Source organism: Macrobrachium nipponense, chromosome 32, assembly GCF_015104395.2.
Source record: "Macrobrachium nipponense isolate FS-2020 chromosome 32, ASM1510439v2, whole genome shotgun sequence".
In the NCBI taxonomy this organism is placed as follows: domain Eukaryota; kingdom Metazoa; phylum Arthropoda; class Malacostraca; order Decapoda; family Palaemonidae; genus Macrobrachium; species Macrobrachium nipponense.
In genome coordinates, this window is record NC_061094.1 from 34,951,377 (window position 1) to 34,979,252 (window position 27,876).

The 27,876-nt window shown below is 41.2% G+C and overlaps 2 protein-coding genes across 11 annotated transcripts in view; one reads left to right on the forward strand and one right to left on the reverse strand.

The window, feature by feature from the left end:
- Positions 1-18,759, forward strand: part of LOC135207340 (E3 ubiquitin-protein ligase listerin-like) — a 350,507-nt gene extending 331,748 nt beyond the window's left edge. The window contains exon 20 of the mRNA XM_064239051.1: positions 17,909-18,759. Coding sequence (XP_064095121.1) covers positions 17,909-17,968 — 60 coding nt within the window. The 3' untranslated portion in view covers positions 17,969-18,759. The remainder of the gene's footprint in view (positions 1-17,908) is intronic.
- The window catches only part of LOC135207341 (ufm1-specific protease 1-like), a 118,687-nt gene that overhangs the window by 5,171 nt on the left and 85,640 nt on the right, over positions 1-27,876 (reverse strand). For 8 of the 10 annotated variants that reach the window (XM_064239058.1, XM_064239059.1, XM_064239054.1 and 5 more), the window contains one exon: positions 25,382-25,543. In XM_064239058.1, the coding sequence (XP_064095128.1) occupies positions 25,385-25,543 (159 nt within the window). In that variant the 3' untranslated portion in view covers positions 25,382-25,384. Of the gene's footprint in view, positions 1-14,421; positions 14,442-25,128; positions 25,260-25,381; positions 25,544-27,876 lie in introns of those variants that run through there. The other 2 variants (XR_010312959.1, XM_064239053.1) reach the window with 2 other exon arrangements.

Sequence of the window (27,876 nt, forward strand, 5' to 3'; positions counted from 1 at the left end):
GAAACTATAAGAAATACTTTTTGAGTGCTGGTTTGCTATATTTGGAGCACCCTCCAAAATATTGTCAGATAATGGGGGAGAATTTCAAAATGAAAAAGTAAGGAGGATGGCAGAAAAATGGAATATTAAAGTATTAAGCCGACAGCATCAGAATCTCCGTGGAGCAACGGATTATGTGAAAAGACCGTAGGCATGATCAAGGGAAGTGTAAGGAAGATGATGGAGGAAGAGGAAGTAGATTGGTCCCTAGCTTTGAAATGGGTAGTGAGTGCTAGGAACTGTTTAATGAATAATGGAGGTTTCTCTCCCAACCAATTAGTATTTGGAAAAAACCCTTCACTGCCTAACCTAATAGGAGAAGAAAGTTCTAGTCCTGCAAGCAGAGAAAAAGGGATGGAAGAGGGTATGGTAAGGGACACACTGAATGCAATGCACAAGCCAGAGAAGCATTTATAAAAAATGAGTCCTGTAATAAAATAAGAATAGCGCTAAACAAAAACATCAGAGAACATAAATTTGAAGAAGCAGTGGTAGGAGATGAGGTATTCTATAAGAGGGAAAATGAAAATGAAATGGAGAGGACCTGCTCAGGTAGTGGGAGTATCGGGGGAAAACAATAATAGTCAAACATGGGGATTCTTTAAGAGAAGTAGCTAGGATACATGTGACAAAGGATTCAACCGACGATCACCCAGATACAGAAGAGATATCGGCTAGAATAGATAAATCCCATGGGGTGAAAGGTAGGTCAGATGGCCCAAATGAAGGGAAAGTAGATTGGCTGGAAGGAGAGGAGATAATGGGTGATGAGAAGGAATGCAGACACAGAAGAGACTATAGAAAGAGAGGTGGAATAGAGGAAACAGTGGAAGATAACGGGCAAAGTGGGTCAATAGAAAGCGAGTTAATGGAAGAGATACCAAAATTCAAAAAGGGAAATAGAGTTAGGGTCTATAAACAATGATACAGGACAAGTAGAAGAATGGACTATTTTAGGGTCTTGCAGGAAAAAGATCAAGCCAAGCATGGGCTGATTCGTACAATATACGAGACTCACAGTCAGGTGACAAAGGGTGGGTTAACTTGAGGGATTATAGTCAGGTAGAAAAAATTGAAGATGAAGGAGGGGAGGTAAGTTGGTTGCTGGGATTTGAAAATAGAAGCATAATGGAAGCTAAAGAAAAAGAACTTCTAAGTTGGAGAGATAACCAGGTATATGAGGAGGTAAATGATGTTGGACAAAAAGCTATATCTACAAGATGGATAGTAACTGAAAAGATAAAAGGGGGGAAAGGATATGTAAAGCAAGATTGGTAGCTAGAGGGTTTGAAGAAGAAATGGCTGAGTGGGAAAAGGATGCTCCCACATGCAATGCTGAAATTTTAAAATTCTGTCTAACCATAATAAAGGTGAAAATTGGAATTGTTAATACATTGGATGTCAAAACTGCATATTTACAAGGTGACGAGATACAAAGAGAAGTGTACTTGAAGCCACCAAGGGAAGATGGTTGGAGGGGATTATGGAAGTTGAAGAAAACAGTCTATGGGCTCAAGGATGCAGCAAAAGCATGGTATTGTAAAGTGGTGAAAGTAGTGAAGGAGCTTCAAGGTGAGAGAAGTAGACTAGAACCTAATATATTCTTTTGGAAAAAGAAACAATAAATTGGAAGGCATTTTGTGTACACACGTAGATGATTTTGCTACGGAGGAACTGAAGGATTCTTAAAGGAAACGATTGGGAGATTGAAAGGGAAATTGCAAGTAGGTGGAGAACAAGAGAGTAAAGGTTCAAGTATATAGGAGTAGTAATAGAGCAGAAGGAGAATAGATTTTCCCTTAATCAGTGGCAGTATATAAATTCCATAAGAGAACCAGAGGCTAGAAGATATACGGGTAATAGAGTGCTAGAACAAAAAGAGTTAACAGAGTACAGATCAGTGGTAGGACAGCTGAATTGGGTATCACTACACACGATGCCAGAAATATCATATGATATTAGCGAATTAAGTAAAGCATTTAAAGAAGGAACAACTCAGGATATGAAGAAACTTATTAAAATTGTGAGAAAAACTAAGAGCATGATGGGCGAAGTTACAATAAGTGAGATGGAAGAAGAAAGGGTTTTATTGGGAAGCCTATGCAGACGCTTCATTTGGAAACATAGAAGATGGCCATACTCAACTGGGTTATATTATTTCTTTGACAGATGGGAAGAGAAGTCCCATATGGTGGAAGTCTAGGAAATCCAGGAGAGTGGCAAAATCCACCATTGAGGCTGAAGCCCTGAGTGTTGGGGAAGCTGTAGAAGGATTGATATATTTCAAGCATTTGTGGGAAGAGGTAGTAGGAGGGAGAAATTTAGAAGCCTTGGTTAACACTGATAGTAAAACACTAATGACCGCCATCAAAATCGAGCATGGTGTAAGTTAGCAAGAGATTAAAAATAGATATTGCTGCAATAAGGGGGGAAACCATTGAATCCGGGGAAATAAAGGAGGTGAGATGGATAAAAGGAAAGGAGCAAAGTGGCTGATGTATTAACTAAAGCAGGAGTTTCAGGGAATGTATTAGAAATTATGTAGAGGGTAAAGAGTTGGAGGACGAAGGAAATTAAGAGGGGAATACTAGGTTAGGAAACAGTCGGAGGGGAGGGAGAAAGAGATAAGTGTGATTATATATTGTATAATTGTTATGGGTATTTTATGCATTGTTGAAATATGGTGGGTGTCCTATATAGACAACATGTGGTAGATTCTAGAAGGTGTCTGTTGATGTATTTAAGTTGTGTTGTGAACGTCATAGGCTGTGACGTCATAGGACAAGATGGCGGCGGCGTCGGCAGGATGTAAAACAATAACACGGGGAGTAGAAAGCACGTGTTGGTGGTGTGTGGTTGGTAGGGGAGAGCTCTCTGTCTGGTAGGAGTTGTTTTTTTGGGTCGTAAGTCTTGTGGTGCTGGTGTTTTAAGGTGATTTCTGGAGTGTACTGGAGTTGGAGAAAGCGTACAGGTGGGTAGATTTATTCATTTTTATAGAGAAAGAAAGGAGTTAGGCTAGGCCAAAAATTCAAAACTTGATGGTCTTCAACCATGAAGAGATGAGGGACTACCAACTGGTGAAACCTTACCACAGGGGTTGGCAAAGGAGGTTGTGCCATGGGGGAATTTCTCTCAGAACCTCTTGACAGGTCTGAGAACCACTCCACTTGAGGCCACAGAGGTGCTACCAAGGTCATCCTGAGAATCCAGGAGCTCATTACTCTGTTCAGGATCAGATAGAAAGGAGGGAAGGTGTACACCTCGAGATTGTCCCAAGGATGCTGTGGAGCATCCTTTGCCAGAGCAAGAGGATCTGGGACCACTGGAAGTAGACCTGTTGAAGCGAGTGGCAAAGAGGTCTAACATTGGTCTTCCCCAAAAGTTAAACTGCCTGTTCACTACATCCTGATGCAGAGATCACTCTGTACCTACCCATGAGCTCCACCAAGTTGTCGATCACCCACATGATGCATCTCAACTGTCAATTAGTGGAGTTGGCAAGACACCAGCTCCCCGGTTGTTCATGTAGGCCACCGATGTGGTGGTGTCCAACATCAGAATGACATAGTGACCCTCCACCCTCTCAAACCCTACTAGATCTAGGAAAGCTGTTTTAACTCCAACACGTTGCTGTGAAGCAGCTTGTTCTTCGCACTCCAAACACTCAAGGCCAGGAGATCCTCAAGAGGAGCATCCCAACCATTGATGGAAGCATCTGAGAACAGAAGTAAGTCTGGAGGGGTAAATGTAGGACTCCCACCTAAGATTCTGGTCATCTAACCACCAACGAAGGTCTCTTCTCACCTCTTCTGACAGAGTTACCTGCTGCTGAGGGGAATCTCGCACCAGGGACCAGCTTTTCAAGAGATGACAAGATTCCAAGAAAAATCTGCCACAGGTGAGCTGGCTGTTCGGCTTGTGACAGGAACGTGTGTGCCACAGACCTGAACTTCTGCAACCTCTCTGGTCTGATGGAAAATTGCTCGACACTGCTGTATCTATGATATATACAGGTAAAGAATCCTATGGCTGGGAAGCAGATTTGACTTCACCAGGTTTACCACAGTGCCTAGGTTCTGACAAACCTGGAGAAAATAATCCCTACTCTGAACCAGCTTCTCTTTGGAACTTGCCAAGACCAGCCAGTTGTCAAGGTATCTCAACAGGCGAATCCCTTGAGCATAAGCCCACATCAAAACTGAGGCAAAGACCCTTGTGAACACTTGAGGGGCTGTAGTCAAACTGAAGTAAAGGACCTTGAACTGGAAGACTTGCTCTCCAAGGTTGAAGTGAAGGAATTTCCTGGACAAAGGGTGAACTGGAATCTGGAAGTAAGCATCCTTCAAGTGTATTGACACCATAAAGTCGTTCTCCTTATGGCTGCCCCAAACTGTCCAGGGCATCTCCATCCTAAACCTCATCCTCTTCATAAAAGTGGTTCAGCGTAGAAAGATCTATTACTGGCCTTCTCCAATTGCCCGTAGCCTTTGGAACCAATAAAATTAGACTGTAAAACCCTGATGAAGGACGATGTACTTCCTCCACTGTGCCTTATCAAGCATATTCAACACTTCCTCCACTGTGCCTTTATCTAGCATATTCAACACTTTCCTCCTGAAGAGCTAAGCATTTTGGAAGAACCTTAAGCATAAGTAGTTGGAGGAGGGGTCTGTCTTGAGAGAGGGGGGAGGAAAGTCAAAAGGTAGTAGATACCCCACCCGAAGGACATCTACCCACATCTTTGCTCCGTGAATTTGCCATTTGGCCCAATGGTATCTGCCAAGCCTCTCCCCACCCGTGGCAACGGGAAAGGAGTGGCACCCTCTTTATCCATGATAAACACTGCCCCTTTCTCTAGCCCCCATTCCTTGCTTGTAGGGGTGAGGCTGTAAGGGACGCTGCAGTAGACTGAGGAGGCCTTAAAGATGTCGAATGCTTGGCCAACTTCCTCGTAGGAGGCTGCCTACTCTGCCTTGGAGGAGGAGTGAGCCTCCGACTTCGAGACTGCCTGATGAACCAGCCCTCTTTGGTTATCAGCACGCTGCTGGTCTATTGGATCTTTTAATTGCATTCTCAGAAAGAGAAGCTGACTCCAGGAGGTCCCCATTTCTAAGAGACGACAAGGACTCTGAATCCACCAACCCTGCCACCTTCGGCAATGCCATACCTCTCCTCTCCTAACCAGGGAAACGGTTAGCCCACATATTAGCACTGAGATGGCCCAGGTTAGAGATGGCCCTTAGCACGGAGACTTGCAGCAACCTGAAAATAAAGAGGGCGAGCTAACGGAACCCCCCCATAGAGCAACAGACGCAGTAGACGTAAGTCCAGCCCACGACACAGTCTGGAACAGGCAGAAGCAGATAGACTAGAGTTGAAGAGGCCTCTTTGAGAAGTCCAAGTGAAGGGCCCTCAGCCCTTACCTGATCCAGTGTCAAGCCAGGCTTTAAACAAATCATGTCCAAATTAAGGTGACAAAGCATCAGTTGAACTACATTAGTAGAATAATGTTCCTATGCCACACGAGAGGAGGGGGAGAAGCTTAGTTAACTTATGAGAGTGCAGGGAGCGATCCTGACCTTGAGACCTAAACATTAATGTGCTGCAAAATTGATTGAGCATGCCCGACGAACAAGTTAGCTCAAACAAAACTCTAGCATCCTGCCTACCAAGCAAGGCCTCTATGCCCGTTGGGGTCATAGAAGACTGAGTCTGTCTTATCCCCCAAGGTTGTTGAACTCAGTAATGAGATTAATAACCTCTGTATAAGAAGACAGAAACTCTTGACTCTCCCCCTTCTCTGGCTCTGGCAAAGGAGAGTGACAACGCAAAGCAGAAGCCTAGAAGGATCCTCATCCTTCCCTAAGGCTAATGAGGAACGTTCCTTGGAAGCCGGACATCACACCCTTCTTCTACTGGCAGGACTAGGTGACCTCAAACAATTGGAAAACCCTCAGAACGAAAAGAGGGCCGCGCCAGGAAAACATGGTTTCAAAGTGGATGAATCACATACAGGAGTCTTGAGCCGAACCGCACGTACAATCATGAGATAAAGATCAACGCATTAAGAGAACCTCCTGGAGGAGGAGGAGGCTGGTCTCAAGAAGGTCCCCAACTCTAAGGTTTTTCCCCAACTCTGGAATGTGAACGATGCAAGTGAGAACTCTATGGGGAACAAGAACCTGAAAGCCTAGGCTTCTTGGACACAGGAGAAAGGCTGGCCTTCCCATCACGCAGAGGCGAAGAACCCCTTCCAGGCTGAAAAAAGTGTCCACAAACCCAAACCACCTCACGTCCGCAACTGTCCACAGCCACACAACCCCCACTACACATAAAACAGCAGGTGCAGACTTAGTAGTTATTGTTACACATAAAACAGCAGCAGCAGAAGTTTTACCATAATAACTGTTTCAGCAGGGAAATTATAGGAGGTGGACAAAGCAAGCAGGATTGAAGCCGTCGACACTGAAAGGAAAGCATAATCCAACAGGTTAAAAAGAATAAGAATCCAATAGGTTAAAAGGAATAGTATAATCCAACAAGTTAAAAAGAATAAGAACTCCAATAGGTTAAAGGAATAGTTATAATCCAACAGTTAAAAAGAATAAGAATCCAATAGGTTAAAAGGAATAAGTGATAAAGACATCAAGAACATTCTGCTGGCTGGGCAAAGGCCAAATGGGTTTAACTGCTTTAGGCTAGTGCAGCAGGCAAATGAAAATAATTTGTTTTTAGATGATTAGGATCTGTTGGGGGGGGGCCTCTCATCAAGGTTACGACCAAAATCAACCACAAAACAGGATTCTGAAGCAAACAAGGCCTTCTTGCATTAAGTGTCCTCTTGTTCTTGTAATAAACCTATTGGTTGGCACATCAGTCCAGGCAAATTTTTAAGGTGAAACTGGGAGGGTAATGCCAACTTCAAGAGTTAGAGCATGTGAGGGTCCATCTCCCTATTAGAACATGAAAATATAGCTTTGCCTTACATAGCAAAAATTTTGGCAAACTGTGCTGAGGAATACTTCCATAACATACACTTACTTTACTTATTTGTAAAGATTACATATAACAAAAAATTGTTGACTGCAGAGAACAGGAAAACTTTTTATTACAGCTTTTCCAATTCTTGTAATTTTCATGTATATTTCATGTTGTTGCTTCTATGGTTAACTGCTGACAACTGTGTTATCAAAAGCTCAGGTTCCTGGTGCTGTAAGCACTCAAACGGGAGTAGATATGCCACTTGTAGAACATCTACTACCCAGGTTTCTCCTCTGTGCTGCTGCCCATGTTGCCCAATACCTTGCCAGGCAACCCCCAACAACAGCAGCCGGGCTTCCTCTAGAGTTTTCCTCTAGCCTTGCCTCTGCCTCCTCTCCCTGGTCTGGTAAGACGGAGCTGAAAGGAACGCTGCTGAGCTGTCTTTGTAGCAGAAGCAGGAGAAGACACACGACCCCTACAAGGACCAGTCATGAGTCGTGATCTCTTGGGTGAAGGGGTGAGCAGCAGCCTGAAATATAGGTCAAGTTACACTGGCATGTAAAGGACCAGAAGACATAATAACAACCTGGTGGACCAACAGTGATTATTGTCCTTCATCTGTCCACTGCAGTTTCAGTTCGGTCCTTAGGGAAGAGTGATGACAATCCAGGAAGTGTTCCATTCCTCAGTACCAAGGTAGAATCAGGGCCAATATATTTGAAGGTCTTAGAGATAGCAGCATTTCTTCTCCTCAACAACCAGTTTGCCCACGTGAAAAAGATTTGCTACTGGATTGCAAGTCTTTGTTATAGGAGGTGGACAAAGCAAGCAGGATTGAAGCCGTCGACACTGAAAGGAAAGCATAATCCAACAGGTTAAAAAGAATAAGAATCCAATAGGTTAAAAGGAATAGTATAATCCAACAAGTTAAAAAGAATAAGAATCCAATAGGTTAAAAGGAATAAGTGATAAAGACATCAAGAACATTCTGCTGCTGGGCAAAGGCCAAAATGGGTTAACTGCTTAGGCTGTGCAGCAGGCAATGATAATTTGTTAGATGATTAGGATCTGTGGGGCCTCTCATCAAGGTTACGACCAAAATCAACCACAAAACAGGATTCTGAAGCAAACAAGGCCTTCTTGCATTAAGTGTCCTCTTGTTCTTGTAATAAACCTATTGGTTGGCACATCAGTCCAGGCAAATTTTTAAGGTGAAACTGGGAGGGTAATGCCAACTTCAAGAGTTAGAGCATGTGAGGGTCCATCTCCCTATTAGAACATGAAAATATAGCTTTGCCTTACATAGCAAAAATTTTGGCAAACTGTGCTGAGGAATACTTCCATAACATACACTTACTTTACTTATTTGTAAAGATTACATATAACAAAAAATTGTTGACTGCAGAGAACAGGAAAACTTTTTATTACAGCTTTTCCAATTCTTGTAATTTTCATGTATATTTCATGTTGTTGCTTCTATGGTTAACTGCTGACAACTGTGTTATCAAAAGCTCAGGTTCCTGGTGCTGTAAGCACTCAAACGGGAGTAGATATGCCACTTGTAGAACATCTACTACCCAGGTTTCTCCTCTGTGCTGCTGCCCATGTTGCCCAATACCTTGCCAGGCAACCCCCAACAACAGCAGCCGGGCTTCCTCTAGAGTTTTCCTCTAGCCTTGCCTCTGCCTCCTCTCCCTGGTCTGGTAAGACGGAGCTGAAAGGAACGCTGCTGAGCTGTCTTTGTAGCAGAAGCAGGAGAAGACACACGACCCCTACAAGGACCAGTCATGAGTCGTGATCTCTTGGGTGAAGGGGTGAGCAGCAGCCTGAAATATAGGTCAAGTTACACTGGCATGTAAAGGACCAGAAGACATAATAACAACCTGGTGGACCAACAGTGATTATTGTCCTTCATCTGTCCACTGCAGTTTCAGTTCGGTCCTTAGGGAAGAGTGGTGACAAATCCAGGAAGTGTTCCATTCCTCAGTACCAAGGTAGAATCAGGGCAAATATATTTGAAGGTCTTAGAGATAGCAGCATTTCTTCTCCTCAACAACCAGTTTGCCCACGTGAAAAAGATTTGCTACTGGATTGCAAGTCTTTGTTAAGAAAGGTAACAATCTCTTCACTCTTTCTAGACATGGCAGCTGAAAAAATTTACCAACTGTTGTTGACCACGGATCGAGCCACAAGACCACCTGGAAGGCTGTAGAAGTGTTCAATTTTAATGTAGCCAATAGCAAACTCATGGTCAATAGCAAACTCCTGGTGCATAAAGGAGTTTTGCCCTGCCTGGTTTTTGGTCTTAAAAGGGATTTTGACGTAGGAAAAATCTATTTCTGGGGGAAGACCTGTGTCGCCCGATGAAAAATCCCTGTAACTCATTTTTCTAGTATAAATAAACTCTATCATTTACCAGAGAAAAAGCTAACATGGTTATGCTGAAGTTACTACCCTCAGCGCGATCACCCAAAGGGTGTCGGTATAAGTATAGGGGCGTTGTGTTACCACAAACCACAGGTCTTCTGCCATTTAGAAGGTTCCCTTCAAAATCTCCCTCCTTGGTGAGAGCCGTTACAATGAAACATTACTCCCCGCACCTGCTCCCCGCTCGCACTACTACTAATACACGCACTACAATCCCCACCCTTCCTGAAAATAGTTCTCTACAAACTTGGATTAGTCAGGGTGGGAAAAGAATGTTAATAGGGTTAGGGTTCATCGGGCGACACAGGTCTTCCCCCAGAAATAGATTTTTCCTACGTCAAAATCCCTTTTCTGGGATCGACCTGTGTCTGCCGATGAAAACATACCAGAGAATGTTATACAAGTTTTAGTCTAAATTATATATATATAAATAGGGTTAATAATACCCAGTATAAGAAGTTATAAACAGTTTTAATTCTTATTGTTAAGTATATAACTTATAACTAGTATTAAAATAATTGTAATGATAATTAAATTTCTTAATTTACAATTAACATAGCATTATCAAAATCAATGGAATTATACCCTCTTAGTACATTGGGCTTAATATGTCTCATAAGACCAAGGAAAATATTCTAGTACTATTATCATAGTACAATAGGTTAATATATACATATGTACACTTGTATACAACAATTCGGTAGCGGGATCAATAACCAACGTCTGGCCCGGTCCGGAAAAAAAGTATGGTGGGGAGTGTGAGCGAGTCATGCAGGTAGAAGGGTCATGCAAAGGGAGATAGTAAAAGGCATAGTTTTGTTCAAAGGTTTCTAAGGAGAAACGTCAGTCTGTTCTTCAGGAACAACCACAACCCCAGCTGCCACTGCTGAAAATTTTAGGGCCTGTAAATTTTTCAGGTAGTGGCGCTTAAACACTGCTGGGGACTTCCAACCTGTGTACTTTTTAAGGTCCTCAAACTTCACGTTTTGAAAATAATTAGTTGAGGTGGCAACTGCTCGGATATCGTGGACATGTGGGACTGAAAAATTCCGGATTTAGCTTGTTTTTTTCAATAAAATTAAAAAGTATCTGTTGCCTAATTCCTCTTAGAGTTATCGTGCCCCCTTTGTCTCTAATAAAAAGAGAGCCCGATGTTATTTGAGATGTTCTGGACATAAAGGATTTTAGTGTATGAACAGGACAATCTTTTATCTTCTGGAAGAGGTAGAATTTCCCAAGGTGTCCACCTATTTTGTGGATCTTCATTTTTTGCTAAAAATTGTCTATCTGGTGAAAGTAAAACTTTTCCAGATGGAAGGAATTCCACATGTCCTGGATCCCTAGACAGGGCTGACAATTCAGAGATTCTAGCTCCAGAGGCCAGAGCTACCAAAAATAGTGTTTTTCTTAGTAGTGCTGAATAAGAACAATTATCATTGTCTAAATCTGATGAGAGTTTAAGAACATCGTTCAAAAACCATGATATAGATTGAGGACAACTAGTTGGTCTCAAACGTGCACATGCTTTTGGAATAGAGGAAAAGTATGTGTCTGCCAAATTAATATTGAAACCTACTTGAAAAATCTTCCTTAGGGCAGATTTAATTGTGGTAATAGTGCTGGCAGCTAAGCCTTTTTCATGTAATGATCTAAAGAAAGAAATTGTAAGATTTGTATTCATTTTTTGAATATTCATATCTTTCAAAAATATAGCCAATTTTTTCACTGCAGAATCATATTGTCTAATTGTAGAATCTGTCTTATCTGATTCTACAAACAGAATATTTAATGGATCTATGTTTGCTTCCTTTTGTGCTGCAAACTTCATGAAGTCCATAAAGTTAGGGCACTCAGAATTCTTGAGGAAGCTGACACAGTTTGCGTTTGTACTATCTGTGTTAGATTTGGGGATGGAATCTTTTGGGGTTTGAGTTTCATCTCCATGATAAGGGGATACCAATTGCTCTTCGGCCAGTTGGGTGCCACTAGTGCCAGCTGGCCTTTGAATGACCTTAGCTTGTGTAATACCTTCAATAGGAGGTTCACTGGAGGAAAAAGATAAATTCTCTCCCATTTGTTCCAGTCTAGAGACATTGCATCGATTGCAAAGGTGTAGTCCTGGAATCTGAGTCGTGATCCATTTGAATGACTTGTTGTCCAGTGACCATTCTGATTCTAGTGGGGTCATTCTGGATAAGGAGTCTGCTACTACATTCCTTACCCCTGCCAGATGAATCGCTGACAGATGCCAGTGGTTCTTTTTCGCTAAGAGGAATATTGCTATCATTACATGATTCAACTTGTTGGATTTGGATCCTCTTCTGTTTATGCAATGGACTACTGTAAAGCTGTCCGATACTATTCGAATATGGATCTTCTTGGACGGTTGTAATTTTCTCAATGTTAAGAACACTGCCATCGCTTCCAATACATTGATGTGGAATCGACGGAATGTTTCTGACCATGTTCCTTGAACTTTCTTGAGTGGTGAATATCCCCCCCAACCGCTCAGAGATGCATCTGTGTGGATGATCAGAGATGAAGGAGGAAATTGCAGTGGAACTGATTTGGATAGGTTTCGTTGTTCCGTCCATGGGAGAAGTCTCTTTTTTTAGAATAACTGGGATTTTTGAAACATTGTCCCTGGATTTGAGGTTTGCTCTTGATCTCCAAACCTGATTGATGTCTTTTCAGGATTACACGTCTTTTGTTTGAGTCCCTCTTTGGCACACTGAACAATCGTGCCTGAAACCGTATGCTCTTCACCCTCTTTATGGCACGTTTCTGAAGAAGATCCTTTGTATACTCTAAGAGGTCCTCTGTTGGTTTTTGGAAGAAGCTGACTGGAGGGGGAGGGCCCTTCTCCCACTTCCAGCCTAGACCTTTTGATATTATACTGTGGGCCCATGGACTGAAGGTCCATCGACCCTTGAACAGGAACAATCTCCCCCCTACCTGGGAGATCTCACTGGTTGGTTGCTGGTCTAGATCCTCGCCCTCCTCGAAATCCTCTCCCTCTGGCTCGACTACTCCTGGCATGTCCTCTATATGGGCGAAAATTACCTCTCGCCTCATATGCTGGGAAAGCCACAACCTGAGATGAAGTTGAAGGTTGAGGTTCCGAGGGTGGCTGGACTAAGACATATTGTTGTGGTGTTATTGCCTTTGAGGTGGACGGCACTGCCTGCATATATCCTTGAGGGCGGGCCGTCTGATAAGGGTTGTACCTTCTTGCTTTTTTCTTTGGCTGTTGATGAGAAGGCGCATCATGTTGCCGTTTGAAGGGAAGACCCCACCTCACTCTAAGACTCTGGTTAGTCCATGGAGGATGTTATTTACTTCCTCTTTGGGGAAGAGGGTTTCTCCCCAAATGGAAGATTTAATGAGTCTGTTGGGCTCATGTTTAACTGTAGCCCCAGCTAAGACATGTTTTCGACAGGCCCTTCTTGCTATAGCAAAGTCATACAAGTCCGTCTGAAAGATCTGTAGTAGAGCTTTCGTCAGAACTCAAAAGACTTGCTCATCCTCATATGTGGTTGCCAACAACTCCGCCGATGTGACGGCGTTGATGGATCTGGCTAACTTGGTCCTTGTTTCAAACTCCGCCTTGATCATATGGTCGGGGAGTTTGGGTAATCTTTCGGAAAACAGGTCCGAAGCGCACTCCGGTTTCAATTTACCTGAGGTAAATGTACCCGGAGCGTTATTCCAAGCGTCCAGCCCCGTGGGCAACAGAAGAGATATAGGCTGTGTTTCCCTTAGGACTGGCATTGGCTTGTCCTCGACTATGGCTTGTAGCGTCAACTCCGCCACCTTAGATGTACTAGGTGATGGAATCCCTACGGGAGTGACGAACATGGTATACTTCCCTTTGTGCGGTGTCAATTTAGTATTGACACAGTTTAGCTCAGACAGACAACGGACCCAGGCAGCTTGGGCCTGTTCTCTTGGGAAAATTACCGTTTCTTTCGGAACTTTGTCCACCCTGACTAGCGCATGTTTTGCTAGTCTGACAAAGCCCGGGAACGGGAACTGCATATCATGTGGGAAAAGCTCATAGTCTTCGATGGGTCACGACCCGCACCCCTCAATAGTCAATCTCCCATCTACGAAGGGAGCATGCAGGGCCAACCTCCAAGGATTGTCATTCTCAAATGGTGGTAGCTTTGAGGCATCCGGAACCATCATTGATAGGGCTGGTGTTCCGGAGCGAAGGAGACCGGAGAGCATCTCCTCAAAAGGCTTCATTTTCTCGTCAGTGACGAGAGAGCCTGATTGGGGTTGTCCGGTGTTGACCCGAGGCGTGCATCAATCTTTTGATCGATTACTCCAGCGACCTTGGCTAACAGCTGGTTAGTAAAGTCTACTGGATCGAAGGACTATTCCGCCGCCTTTGAGAATGTTCCTGTCCCTTGTGTAGGGGAAGGACTTATGGCAGCAGGCACATTGACGGATGATGTCGATGGCTGTGACGCCGAAGACAACTCCTTCGCCGCGGCGGAACAGACTTCGTAGCCTTCTTTAAAGTCTTTTTGACTTTAGGAATTACTGACTGTATTCCTTGTTTTGCAACGGGCTTCGTAAAGCCCTTGAATCTTGAAGGATGAAGAAGCAGCAATGGAAGGAGAAGGACTAGGAATGGAACTCGCTCCACTTACCTCCCCACCTACCTGTTCCTCCGTGACCATAGGTTCAGCGTTGATATTTGGCAGCCGGATCCGTCTGTAATTAACGTTCGTTTTAGTGGCGGATCCGTTATTTAAGCTAGAATACTTATGACTAAATTTCTTAAAATAACTAAGCCAAATTCGTGATATTCTTACCTGTTCATTAGACATGATGGTCACCAGGTCATAATAGATCATACAAGCATCCGGATGCCAGAACACGTAGTTATCCAGCTGTACGGCACAGTTCGCATGCGTCCTGCAAACTACGTGGCCAAACGAGTTGCTTAACGTTGCGGGGCATCCCTCCGCCTGGCAACGAACCACCTGTAATGTGAAAATTCTGAATGAGTTTTCTTCCCTGGTGGTTGAAATTATTAGCGAAATATTTCGTCTAGACATGCATTAAAGTATCTCTAGAGAACTCATGCATTGTTTCTATCTATCGGCGAAGTATTTCGTTACCGAAATACTCCGGGACCGACATAGTACTAGTTATCTACAACTAAATTAAAACTCGTAAGTTTTGACGTCGTTTAAACTTGGTGACGAATTATTTCGTTGCCGAAATAGTTCGGAACCGACTTAATACTAGTTATAGACAACTTGATCAAAAACTCGTAAGTTTTTTAGTTTGATATCGGCGGAATATTTCGTTTCCGAAATATTCCGTACCAACGTAACTGCTACAGTTTTCTAGAAACACTTTGTTTTTCAAAATTGTTGGCGAAATAATTTGTTGCCGAAATATTCCGAAACCAACGTAATATTAATAATTGGCTTATCTTAAGGAGGCTTATAAACTAAAAGTGTAATAGCATAAACTGATAATTTCCTTTAAGAGGCATGCTTAAAAATATACGCCGAACTTCGTCGATGCCGAAGAAGCGCTTATATTTATAGAACATCGACTGAGAAGCCATTGTATATTAGATAATAGCTCACCTCTATAGTTGCCGAAGCAAGGAATGAATCAGATGAAGTCCGGTAATACCGAACTTCATGTACTATTACGTTTATACCCTGCCTCTAAATATTCCATTAATTATACACTGTTCGCCGAGGCTCCAGAGATAAAGAAATTATTAGAGGTTTGTATGTAATAGGCCATGTTGCCTGGCTCTACCCCTGGTCCAAGCTGGGTACCACTCATGGGCTATGTAGCCTAGATGTTTTTGATGACTGGCCGTGGCTCGTCGCGATCGAAGTGGTCCAACCCGGTCAGGAGGTTATCCAGGTAGGCTAGGCACATAATACCATTACTTAGGGCATTTTATTTAGACTAAATACAATAACATAACAAGGTGCATAGGAGTAATCTCTATATATCTGGTACTAATCTACAAATCCCTTGGTATCCCTTAAATTCCCATTGTAATGGGACATTTCACTCGATCGCACTTAGTTAAATCATTTTTTAGATCTACGACGTTAGGACGAGAAAAACTAATCTTAAGCTCACTAGGCTTATTCATTTAAGCTAACTAATGGTAATTCAACCATGTATCCAATTAAGGATCAAATATGGTTATGATTGTGAGACTAGCCTAGATTCGAGACGGGCTCACGAGCACCGCATATTTATATTGCTACTATATAAGCCATATTAACGTGAAATGCAACCGATAACTGTACGTATAAACAGAAATATTGCCTTTTAATACTTTAGTTAGCTAAGCCTATATATATAATCTGAAACATGTCGTGCGGAATTCGCTGTAGCTATGCAGACGCTCAAAATGGCCGTCCAGGCAATCGCACCTCCAACTTATATTTTGAGGGGCCAAGGCCAATAGCATACTTAAATTAACATAATTATGCCATAAAACCAAATTGGGGTACTCAACTTTGAAGCAGAAGCAGCTTGAGCACTCATAATTGCAAGGATTAATCTGATATTCACAGATCAATAGAGTGTAAAAATTTCACAGTGAATCGCACGACTCTATTTACAGGAATGGGGATTGTAGCGCGTGAGTATTAGTAGTAGTGGCGAGTGGGGACGGGTGGTAGTATTTCGTTGTAGGGAGATTTTGAAGGGAACCTTCTAAATGGCAGAAGACCTGTGGTTTGTGGTAACACAACGCCCCTATACTTTACCGACAAAGGGATCGCGCTGAGGGTAGTAACTTCTGCATAACCATGTTAGCTTTTTCTCTGGTATATTATAGAGTTTATTTATACTAGAAAAATGAGTTACAGGGATTTTTCATCGGCAGACACAGGTCAATCCCAGAAAGACCCCAGGCCTAGGTGAACTAGGTCCGGATCCACCTCGACTGTAACACAATATTAGGAGTTACGTAAAAACATGCACGTCGTGGAAGAGAAGGGAACTATTTAAATGACCTGCTAGACCGAAGTGAGCTATTCCAAAGATGAGAGAATTCACCTGGTTAAGAACACAGTCAGCATGGTTAAGACCTGAAGGATAAATTAAACTGGTAGCCACAGTACCTTCTGTTAATTTTTTGTATCTGCAAACGAGTTTCATAACTTCTGCGTATGTAGTTAGTTCTTGGTTGTCTGGATTGAGATGAGGGGACCTTCTGCTTTCAGGCCACAAGCTTCTTGATCTGGCCTGTCAACCAAATCAGTAGCATCCTGTGCATCATTATTCACTACTGGAGCATAAGAATGGTCAGAGCCTAACACTTTTATGTCATTCTGAAGAACAAGAAGGGTCTCTTGTCTTGATAACAGTCCTGGCCATGGGAACAGGAGCATGGACTACTTGTTCAGAGAGAGGAACAGTCCCATACACAAGAACATTCCCTCGTGTGATGTTGACCTCTTTATGGCTGACTTGTCATCTTTTTTAACAGCCCAAGTCTTAACCCTTGTTTCTTGAGCAGGACGAGCGGAATAATGCGAAATGAAAACAACTACTTGAGGAGGAGCCCGATCTGTGAATCTATGTCTCTTTGAGGAGACTTCTCTCTTGCAGAGTGCATTGCTGCACAAGAATCAGGAACTGGGCGACACTCATCAGTAGCTAAGGTAGAATACATACTATCGTGAACCTTGACAGATACGCAGCTGTCTGTAACAGCATGTAACCCTGAGGGCAGCTGGAGACAAATCAGGAACAACCTGGGAGGCGATGATATGGACATGATTGGCGAACTGAGAATCGACTGTAAGAGATGGACGGTTGGGTTTGCCCTTAGACAAAGAAGAAATGGAGGGCCTGTGGATGGTACGTCTTGCAAGGAGAGGCCATGAAGTTGTTCTTCCTCCAACAGCTTTGTGGGATGGAATGAACGAACAGTCGACAAATATGAACAAGATGATGATGACGGAGATCTACAATGTTTCTTCTTAGATTTCTTCATGTTGTAGTGGCTGAACTCCATCAAAAGGCACCTTCGGCTCTCCATGAGGGCTTGAACAAGGGAGTCAGGAGGAAAAGATGTAGAAGGCTCATGAACAGAAACTGATGGTAGGGACATAGACAATGAAGGAACGGTGTGGACCAAGTAAGTCTTGGTCATAAACACTCAAGCAGAAGTCACAATCACTGTAGCTGTTGACTGACATGGCAGCAGACACCAGGAGACTGTAAGACAAGAGGTGGGACAGTAGGCCCCCAAGGTAAGGCTTCCCTGGTAGGCCTAGTGAAGACCAGCACTCAGTTGGCTTCTCCACATCCATCCCTGAAACTAAAGTATAAGTGCGTTCTTTGACACCAGTCATGAAAGTGTCGGGGATTAATTTTGTTCATGTGAAGATGTGTACATTTCTATTTAAGATTGGAATCTTTTAGATTAATGAATTTTTTCTTTTCTTTGCAGTACAAGTGGTTCAACAGTAGCAACAAATCTACATGTCCTCTATGCAGAAGTTTGTTTTAGAAGTTCACCCTCTGAATGACAACATTGCAGGAAGAAACATTACTCTATTTGGAAAAATAAAGCATTTACCTTAATATTCCCTACTTCCATCTGGGTTACCACCTACATTAAGTTGATGTGGTGTAGTTGGCACCACAAGATTTTTGCAGCTCCAGCTGTTAAAAACATTGCCTTTTACTTTACTTTACATCAGTTCCCTCTGGTCTTGACATTATGTCAAGCTTAAATTTTCACCCATCTTTTTAGACTATTGGCAGCCCCATGAACTTGAAAAATATGGCACTTTTACTTTATAAAACTTATGTTAGTTTTGTATTCCTTTTACTTTCACAAAATGGACAATTTTGCTTTAGAGTAAAGTTTCCTTCAGACAAAGTTTCCAACTTAATCCCTAGTAACACTCTACCGTAAAAAGACACTACATATGAACCTGCCAAACAGAATTGCCTTAGGAACATGTGATATCCACATAATTTCAAACTTTGTATATATAAATAACAATAGCAACATTGGGTTAATTGTACATAAGATTAAAAGGATAAAATTCTTAAAGCCATCAAGTTGCATTAAAAATAAAACTGTAAATACTTTATTGATTCACAAAAGTAAATTAAGTGGTTTGGTTATGAAAATATAACTGTAAATACTTTTTTCACATTAGTTTGGTTATGAGATATATAGGTATTAAAATAATATTCACAGTTGTATTTCAAATGTTGACATGTTTTGAATATTTATTGAAATGTTTTATAAGAACTTCAGATGACTTCTGATTAAAATTTCTTTTAAATTTTCTTAGTTTGATTGTGAACCTTACAAGATAGCCTGCATTGTTTATTTTTCTTTTTTCGGGGAACACACGGAACCAGAACAAACAAGATATTTAGTCCTAGATCTCCAGTGGTGGTAGGACCCAGTAATGTCAGAGATACAACATGGTACATCTGTTATTAATGCAGTTGAACAATATTGCAACAGCACAACTGCAAGGACCTCATCCAAAAGTAGCTGATGGGAATCACCTTTTTCAACAAACCATTAACAACTACCCAGCTTGCTGAAGGATGAACTATGCCATTTAAGTAGAGATCTCCTTCCAAGATAGTGGCCTTTCCAGATGAAACCAAGCCTGGCCTCTTACATTTAATCTGCAGACCCCATCTTTTGGCAAAGATCTCACAGACTATCCAAGATGGCTTGGCCAGACTTAACTAATTACCCAGGTATCACTGCAACTCTGTGCCCAGACTTACTAGTGCTGAGGTCCAGGTGAAATTTTGTACAAGTGTCACCAAGTTGAAACTACCCTGGAAATCGAAGGTCTTGCCATTCCAAAGTATAATTACTTTCTCAACAAAGGGTGTATCAGGACTTGGAATTTCTTGCAAGACCCCCACTAGGAAGTCCTCCCACCTGATGGACTGCCTGCCTCACATGATTCCACTATTTTGATCCTGATGGGGCTTGATGCAGGAATTCATTCAGTGGGCAGAGGTTTATCAGACATTATTCGTCATTTGCCTTTTGGTTCAGAAACAGGTGACTCAACTCTGGCAAGCAACAAGTCACATACCTGACTGCAAATTTCCCAATCACTTACCTCACCTCATTGTCCAAGGCCATGGACCTCACAAGGTTACCCACATATTGGATGTCCCATAGTTTACTGGTTATGACGTTAGGGGAGTCGGTAACCTACATGAGTCGCATCACACTACCCATGCCCTACCTGCAACAATGATCTTTAAAATCTTGAAAGACAAGATTTTGCTTGCTGAAGTATGCATGGATGATCAACTTTATCTTCCTCCTTAATTAAGACTTGGTCAAAAGGTGCTTCCTCTCCTCAACTGAAAAGGTAACTGCTGCCTCTTGGAAGGAGAAGACATGTGTTCATGAGAGGGAAGACAGTGACCTATGCATATCTGTCTACTTAGGGAGGAAGACAACAAGTGACTGCTCCTTCAGTGTGTACAATAAGAGTCTGGATGATTCATCACTGTCATGTCAGCCAACTCAGCCAGCTCCCTAACCAATTCTCTAGAACATGTCCAGGTTGAGAAGGATCAGGACCCTGATGTCCTTTAGGTTTAAGGAAAACAGCCAAGACAAAAGGTCTTCGGGCTCAGCATCCTTCCCTGTGACAAAGCGTGTTTCATGAACAAACCAGCATCCAGGCCTCACCCACACTAACCATGACTTCACCTCCTCAGTCAACACAACATTATTGGTGTCTAAAATCCATTCTCCCATGTCTCAGTGCGAGATGTTAGGACCAGCTATCAGATAATCATACCCCTTGAAATGTCTATGTTATCCATCCTAAACCTAACAGTCCTTAATGGCAGTAGTGAGAGAGCTCAGAAGTCTTGCATGTGTCAGATAAGCCTAGACTGATCTGATCCAGAGGCTTGACTTCTGGGATGCACAGGCTCGGTTTTGGAGCATGCTACTTGTAGATACCTAGTCTTTCAGAAAAGGTGCTAGAATCAAAGCCACAACCGATGAAGAACAGTCTCATTTAGTGCCGCTGTAAGACTCGTCTTACTGATGACCCTACCAAAGATCAGAGAACCTGGACTGAACCAAGTCAGCTAGAAGACAAAAAATTATTTTAAAAAAATTTTTAAATACTTTTATTAAAATGCACTATGAAGTAAAAATAATTTTTTGAGACACCAGGATTTTCTTACAATTATTCATATCTACAAAAATAAAATAATGGGTGCCAAACATGGAAGGAAATCCTACTAGAAAATAAATATATTTTTTATTTCTTGTAGTATTAACTTCATTGTCTGGCGCCCACGCTTTTATTTTTGTAGACATGATTAATTTTAAGAAAATCCTGGTATGCCTCAAAAAATTATTTTTTACTTTTCATTGCATGTTTAAAATTATTTTTATACATGTACAGGCAGTCCCCGGGTTATGACAGGGGTTCCGTTCTTGAGACACGTCGTAAGCCAGAACATCATCAAAAATCCTAAGAAAACTTTACTTTTAATGCTTTGAGTGCATTGAAAACTATGTAAACTGCATTCTTATTGCATTTTTCATAAAAAAAAACCTTCAAATATAGATTATTTTGCATTTTTGGTGTCATATTTCTTCTGCCAGATCAGCATTGTAGGCGTCGTAACCCTAGAAATAATTTCTGATGAATATAATTGAAAAGCGCCTTAACCTCGGAACGTCGTAAGCCGAACCCATCATAACCCGGGGACTGCCTGTATATACTTTTTTGTACTTTTTAGTTCTGACAGAAACTGTAAAACTTATGATTGTAGCCAACGAAATTGAATGTGATATCCTAAGCCAAAGGTGGTTTGAAAAGTCCAAATATTTTCTTTCAAATCCTGAGATACTGGGGGAGGTCACTGTAGGGTCACTAGAGGTCACTACTAACCTACTTATCATGTAAGGCTGTATTGTCACTGGGATTGAGTAATCATGCAAAATTTCAAGTCCATCATATGAAGGGAAAGGTCGAAAATTGAGTTACAAGTTTTAACCCAAACAGATGCAGAGATAAAAGCATGTAATAACTGACATGTTAAGTCAGTGTGATGAATCATGGTCCTTAGAAGAGGACTCTTTCAAGATGCCCCATCTCAGAAGAGCGTACTCAGCCTAAATGCTGACACTCTCCCAGAGAAAAACCTCTTGGATGGCTGATAAGTTGGATGTGAAATTTCTTTTAGCTAAGGAGGCTGTAAAGGAAGTCTACAAGGAGCAGAGGCCTAAAGAGGGGACAACAGGAGTAGCAGGGGCAACCACTAATCACCGGAGCTAAAGGATATGGAAAAGGGAAAGCTCTAAGCAACAAGCACAGACAAGGGTGGTACCTCAAGAGCAGGAAGCAAAGGCTGCATGGTAGGAACAACCAGGACAGCTAGGATAATAGGCATACCAAAGCAGAACCCACAGACATTACTGAAACTTGCAATGGGGCAGGAGCAGCAGCAGGCACCAGAACAGTTTGATAAATACTGCAGGTATTGACGAAGCCGGCAGTGTCAAAAATAGTCTAAGCATCAAGTGAAAACCAAAGGAGCAAGTGTGGAACACCACATGAGTTGTGTGCAAAGCAGCAATAATAGACATCAGAAGCAAATAAAACTATTATTGGCAAAGCACGTACAGTAAGAGCAGGAGGACAACAAAATAGAGGTAGCAGTAGCAAGCTAGCCTTTGGGCCGAAACACATACAATGGTTAAGCAATGACCAGGCAAGATGACAACATAGGACTGTAAACATACTCTCCTGCAGTTCAGCAAAGCTTGAATCAAACGCTATAGTCAAAACACTTAAGGTGGATTCTTGTGCCTACGAGACGTTTGTTTGGCGGCCTCTGATTGGCTGGTACTGGGAGGTAGGTTGCTTGCTGTGTCATATTTTCCTTTTAGCTTAGAAAACTAGCAATATGTATACGTATATTTCTTCAATGATCTCACATTTTGCAAAAGATAGGAAAATTTTGGTCATAACTAAGGATTTGGTATTGATTCATCACTAAATAACATTTTCCTTAAATCAATAAGATAATACACAAAGGAATTACAACGAGTAAAAGTGAAGAGAGCAACATTTCATTCTTTATACCTGTTTTTATTTATCATCTGATTTTACATAATTCATGCGATCAAGGTAAAATAAAACTTGTGTTTTCATACAATAAAACACCCTGAATATGCTGGTGCTTTCAGATTTTAGATGCGTGTCATGTGTGAAGAGAAAATGAAGAATATTCTTATGTTGCATCCATACTTGACTCAGCATGAAAGGAACTCAATCTTTCTTAATTCTTTGCTGTTTATTGCTCCTCTCATATTACCATTTCATATCGCTCAAATAAGTCTGTGATATCTCTTTGGTTTGAAAATATATTCATATAATAAAATTAGAAACACTATTCTGAAAAAACCTGATTAAAGCTTAGGGTGAGTTGAAGAGTGCAAAGTCTGTCCACAGAGTCCAAACTTCTTTGCTGGACTGAATTCCCCACGGCCTGCCTAGATCTGAGCTAACGATACCAGATGCATCCATCTGATTAAGTTTTTTTTTTCCTTATCAGATATGTCCAGACATACTATATAATATTGGATTGAAACTGTTCGACAGTCATAATGGGAATTCTGTGTATTTACTTACAGAAAATGTAATGATATAACACGGTAAGTATTGTCAAAACTGCAACCATCTTATATCGCTAATTGGCAACTCAAATCTCTCGCTGAAACGACAAACGCAACGCTGTCTTGTAGATCACATTCTCTCAGCAATGCTATCAAACTTGAATCATTTATGGATGCAACATAAGACAAATTCTCCATTTTCCCTTTACATCTCACACGCATCTAAAATCTAAAAGCAACAATGCATTCAGGGTGAATTTGTTGTGTGAAAACACAAGTTTTATTTTATCTTGATCGCATCAATGATGCAAAATCCGATGATAAGTAACAACAGGTATAAAGAATTAAATGCCTCTTTCTTCACTTTTACTCGTAATTCCTTTGTTTCAACTTATTGATTTCAGGAAAAGATGACTTAGTTGTACAATTAATACTGAATCCTATGGTATGACCAAAACTTTCCTATCTTGTGCAAAGCGTGAGATAATTGGAGAAATATAAACATTGCTAATTTTCTAAGCCACCGAAGAAAATAATGAGATACTGAGCAAGCAGCCTACCTTCCGGTACCAGCCAATCAGAGGCCGCCAAACAAACGTCTCGTGGACACAAGAATTTACCTTAGTGAATTGACTATAGTAATTCTGGCACAAAAACAATAGGTACCAAGTATAAGAAAATGGTGCACTTGAAAAGCCCTGATAGTATATGGGCATGATTATGACCAACCACAAGGTAAAGCAGGCAAGTGGCCAGTTATGAAAGCAGCTTCAAGGAACGGTCTAGTGCTAAGGCAAGGCAGGCAGAAAATGTGTCGAGTGAGCAAACAAAGAGTTAAGTGAATGGGCATGCTAAACAGCAAGAAACGGTAAATCACTAAGAGAACAGGTCCTCCTTTACTTTAGCAAAAGAGGCAAAAGATCCTTAAGTTAATTATGGCCGGCCAATGTAGCTGAAGCTTCACGAGCAGAATATTCTGCTTGTCCTTCCTTCTGTGCATTCTCATGTTATTGTGGAGATCATCACTGGCCTTGACAGGTAACAACCATGAATATGCAACTTATCCCCCCCCCCCTCCCCACCCCACCGTCTCCTCTTCATCACCACTGTTATTCAATACTAAGGGTTTAGTTGCCTTGGTGTGCCTTCTCCAACTATTCCTATCAAAATCATCTTCCTCCACTTAACCCTTCTCCAAACCCTTCATTCTGTCACTGCACCTAAATCCTTTTCCTCCCTCTTGACCTTCTACCCCTAACAGGTTCCATTCAAGCCTCTTAAATGTTGGCCCGAGGATGGACTTTTAGTCAAAGGCTTGATCCATCGCCATTAACTGTGTTTAACAACTGTAAAGGCATGTAATCATAAAAAACTTCAGCCAAACCTTCAAACCCTTCTAGATGAAAATGTAGCATATCCTAACTGGCAAACCTTAACAAATATGTTTAGGTTTACAATACATGAACATGACAGAATATACTAAAATTCAAAGAGCCACAACATAAACACTATACAAGCAGCAAATACTAAGCACAAACAATGACAGTATAAGTGTAATAACAGAGCATAGTGCATTTACACAGTTACAAGCTAGCAATTATAACATACTAATTATGGGCAGCAATGGACTACATACATGTACACTGTAATTCATATCTGGCCAATATCAAGATATGCAAATAAAAAAAATTAAGCAAAGTAAAATATGAAAATGTCATATTTTGCACTCAGACCAACAAGGTATCTCAAACCTCTTCCATTAACTACCAACCACAAATATGTACACTACTATTACCAAAAGTAATGAAATTGTCAAAGAAGCAATTAATGAAATTACTGAATTATTTACTACAAAGATATAAGGCAAGCCTGAATAAGCATTAGATAAGGTAGAATACCTGCGTACATAAAGTTGGCAAGTTTACTTCCCATATATATCCAAACTACGACTAAGGTGGCGACAATTTCACAATGCTATTTAGTTGTGAGGCAATGCAGTGGGGTGGACAGTTACAACCTACCACTGGGTCACTAGGCACCTGTATGAATAGTTGCTTGTCTTCAACTCAACACAACAACACAATCATTGCTGTGTTGGAAGGCAAAATTGGCGCCATACTGTGTATTTGAGAAACCACTGACCTGGGTATCACTGCAAAAGTTAAGACAAATGAATTGCAACATCTATGGAAAATGCTATCCTGTTTAGGCTCAATGTGTTCAATAGGTTTGTTATGGATAAAGAATTTGCTTTGATTGATTTCAGTGTATTACCTGTCAGTTGGCCATGTGTCCTTTTATAGATACTGCTGGTAATTGGGGCAAACAAAGATTATAAAATGTAGTCATATGGAAGTCTGATAATGTCTGCCACTTGATCCAACCAGCACCTTGCAGTTGACTATTATTTTTCCCTTCACCCCAAAAGTGTGGATCCTGCCAAGTAATTGGAACATTAAACTGGAGACATTACAAAAAGACATTATAATATACAAGAACATTATAATTCAGCTTGCCACATTACTTCCTACTGTTATGGATGGACACAATCAGACCTCTCATCAGAGTATTCTATAATATTTTACATAAGGTTGGAATAGTTTTGCTAACTTCTCAAAATATTTAAAAAACCAATTATACCCCAGCTGTTACATGTTCAATGTGTAGTATAGAGTACAACTTAATGCTGATTCAGCACTATAATATTTGTAATCAATACCTAAAACTATAGTAATTATAATGCCTGAGTAATCCATATGTAACTTTAAAAATAAAAAAGTGGTTTTAAAAATGAAGTTAAAAAAATTACTTCACCTGAGTGATCAATATATACATTTAAAAATAAAAAATGGACTTAACAATGAAGTTTAAAAAATTATTTCAGTATTTATTTCATAATATACAAATATACTGAGACAAAATATGTAACATGGAAAGGGGAAACAGAACAGAACCAGGAGGCAGTTAAAACTTTTACATTAGTCAACTTTCCCAGCCACATGCATGCATTACACACTCAGTTTTTTGCATTATTATTACTATTATTATTATTCAGAAGATGAAACTTATTCATAAACAAGCCCACAGGGGCCATTGACTTGAAATTCAAACTTTTATAGAATATGGTGTTCATTAGGAAGAAGTAGGACAAGGTAAAGGGAAATACAGAAAGAAGAGATTTAACTTCTTAAAAAAGACAAAAAATGAATTAATAAATTAACAAATATGTAAAAATATATTCAAATGCAAGGAGAATTGTTTTAGGGTGGTAATGTATTGCACCTTCGCTTCAACTTCTGAAGATCCAATTGCACAACTTCCTCTGGAAGGCTGTTGCACAGTCCAATGGTGTGAAGAATAATGGACCTCTGAAACTAGGAAGTTCAACAGCAAGACACATTTACTGCATATTGGTGCTGCTGTTCAGCAAATCTGGTTGTTCTGAGTAGATCATGGGGATCAAGGATCAATTGTGACTGAGGAAGATCTCAGTTGAAATACAACTTATGAAAAAGTGACAAACAAGAGATCATCCGTTGATGGTCAGATGGTCCAGATCATAACTACTACTGTTAGGAAACAGAAACCTACCACCACAAACCACTCTATCTAAAAGAGAGAAGTCTCTGGCAGAAGCAGACATCCACACCAGAGAACAATATTCTAGTAAAGGAAGTACAAATGAAGTAAAATAGGTTGCATTGATTTTACCGCTGTTATAAATATATGAAACCTTACAAACAATAACTAACTTTCATGCAGCATTTGCTGAAACTTTCCTTAGATGTTTCTCAAAAGTTACACCTAGAATAGTTAGCTTCAGACTCGTTCAGCAAAGTTCCATCCAATTGAACAGGAAGATGGTGCGTGGGAAATCTGTACAAGATCTGCTTAACACCAGTGTTTTTGTTTTACTGGAGTTCAGCCTCATAACCCACCAACTACACCATTCCCTGATCTGGTCCATGCCCCAATTGAGGCTGGGAGCAGCTTCATATTTCAAAAGTATAGACTATTACACAAAGGTGGGCATTCCGCAACTTTAGTCCACACCTCTGCAACTTGCGGAACCCGTTTTTGGTTGCGGACTTGATTGGCCGCTACTTCGTGCCAAAAGTAGCGGAGTAGCAGGCTGTGGAACTCAAAAATTTCATTCCACAACCGCTACCGTTCAAAATCGAAAAATGTACCAAAAAATGCCCAGAACAGAAAAACTGTGACAGCCAATGACATTAAAGCTGCCGACACCTGGGGTGATGAGGTGGAACTCAAGCTTTGATGCCTATGAGGAGCTGTCAAGTTAAGTCTCTGACAAAGACAAGCTCACAAAGCTCAACAAGATATGCCAGCGGCAGCATCCCTATCCCCTGCCGATCATCACAGAGGCAGACATCGAGATCTGCTCAGAATATGTCAAGGTGAGGACTCTCCTTTACAGAATTCATGATAAATTGAGTATTTAAAAGTGTTGATTTGACGATTTTATTTAATGATGTAACATTTATACATTATAACAATTTATTATAGGTGATGACTCCCCTGGCCATCTGCCTTGACAAGCTCCAGGCTGAGGACAATGCTTACATGGGCTGCCTACTCCCCTACCTCATGGTCATGAAGGACGCCCTCCTCAAGCTGAAGCAGGATGACATCAACAGGCTGAAGCAGGATGACATCAACAGGCTGAGGCACGCCAAGGGAGGGGCCAAAAGGGTTTCAGAAAAGGTATAATTCAATTTGACAAATTTATGATAAAATGAATAATTTAA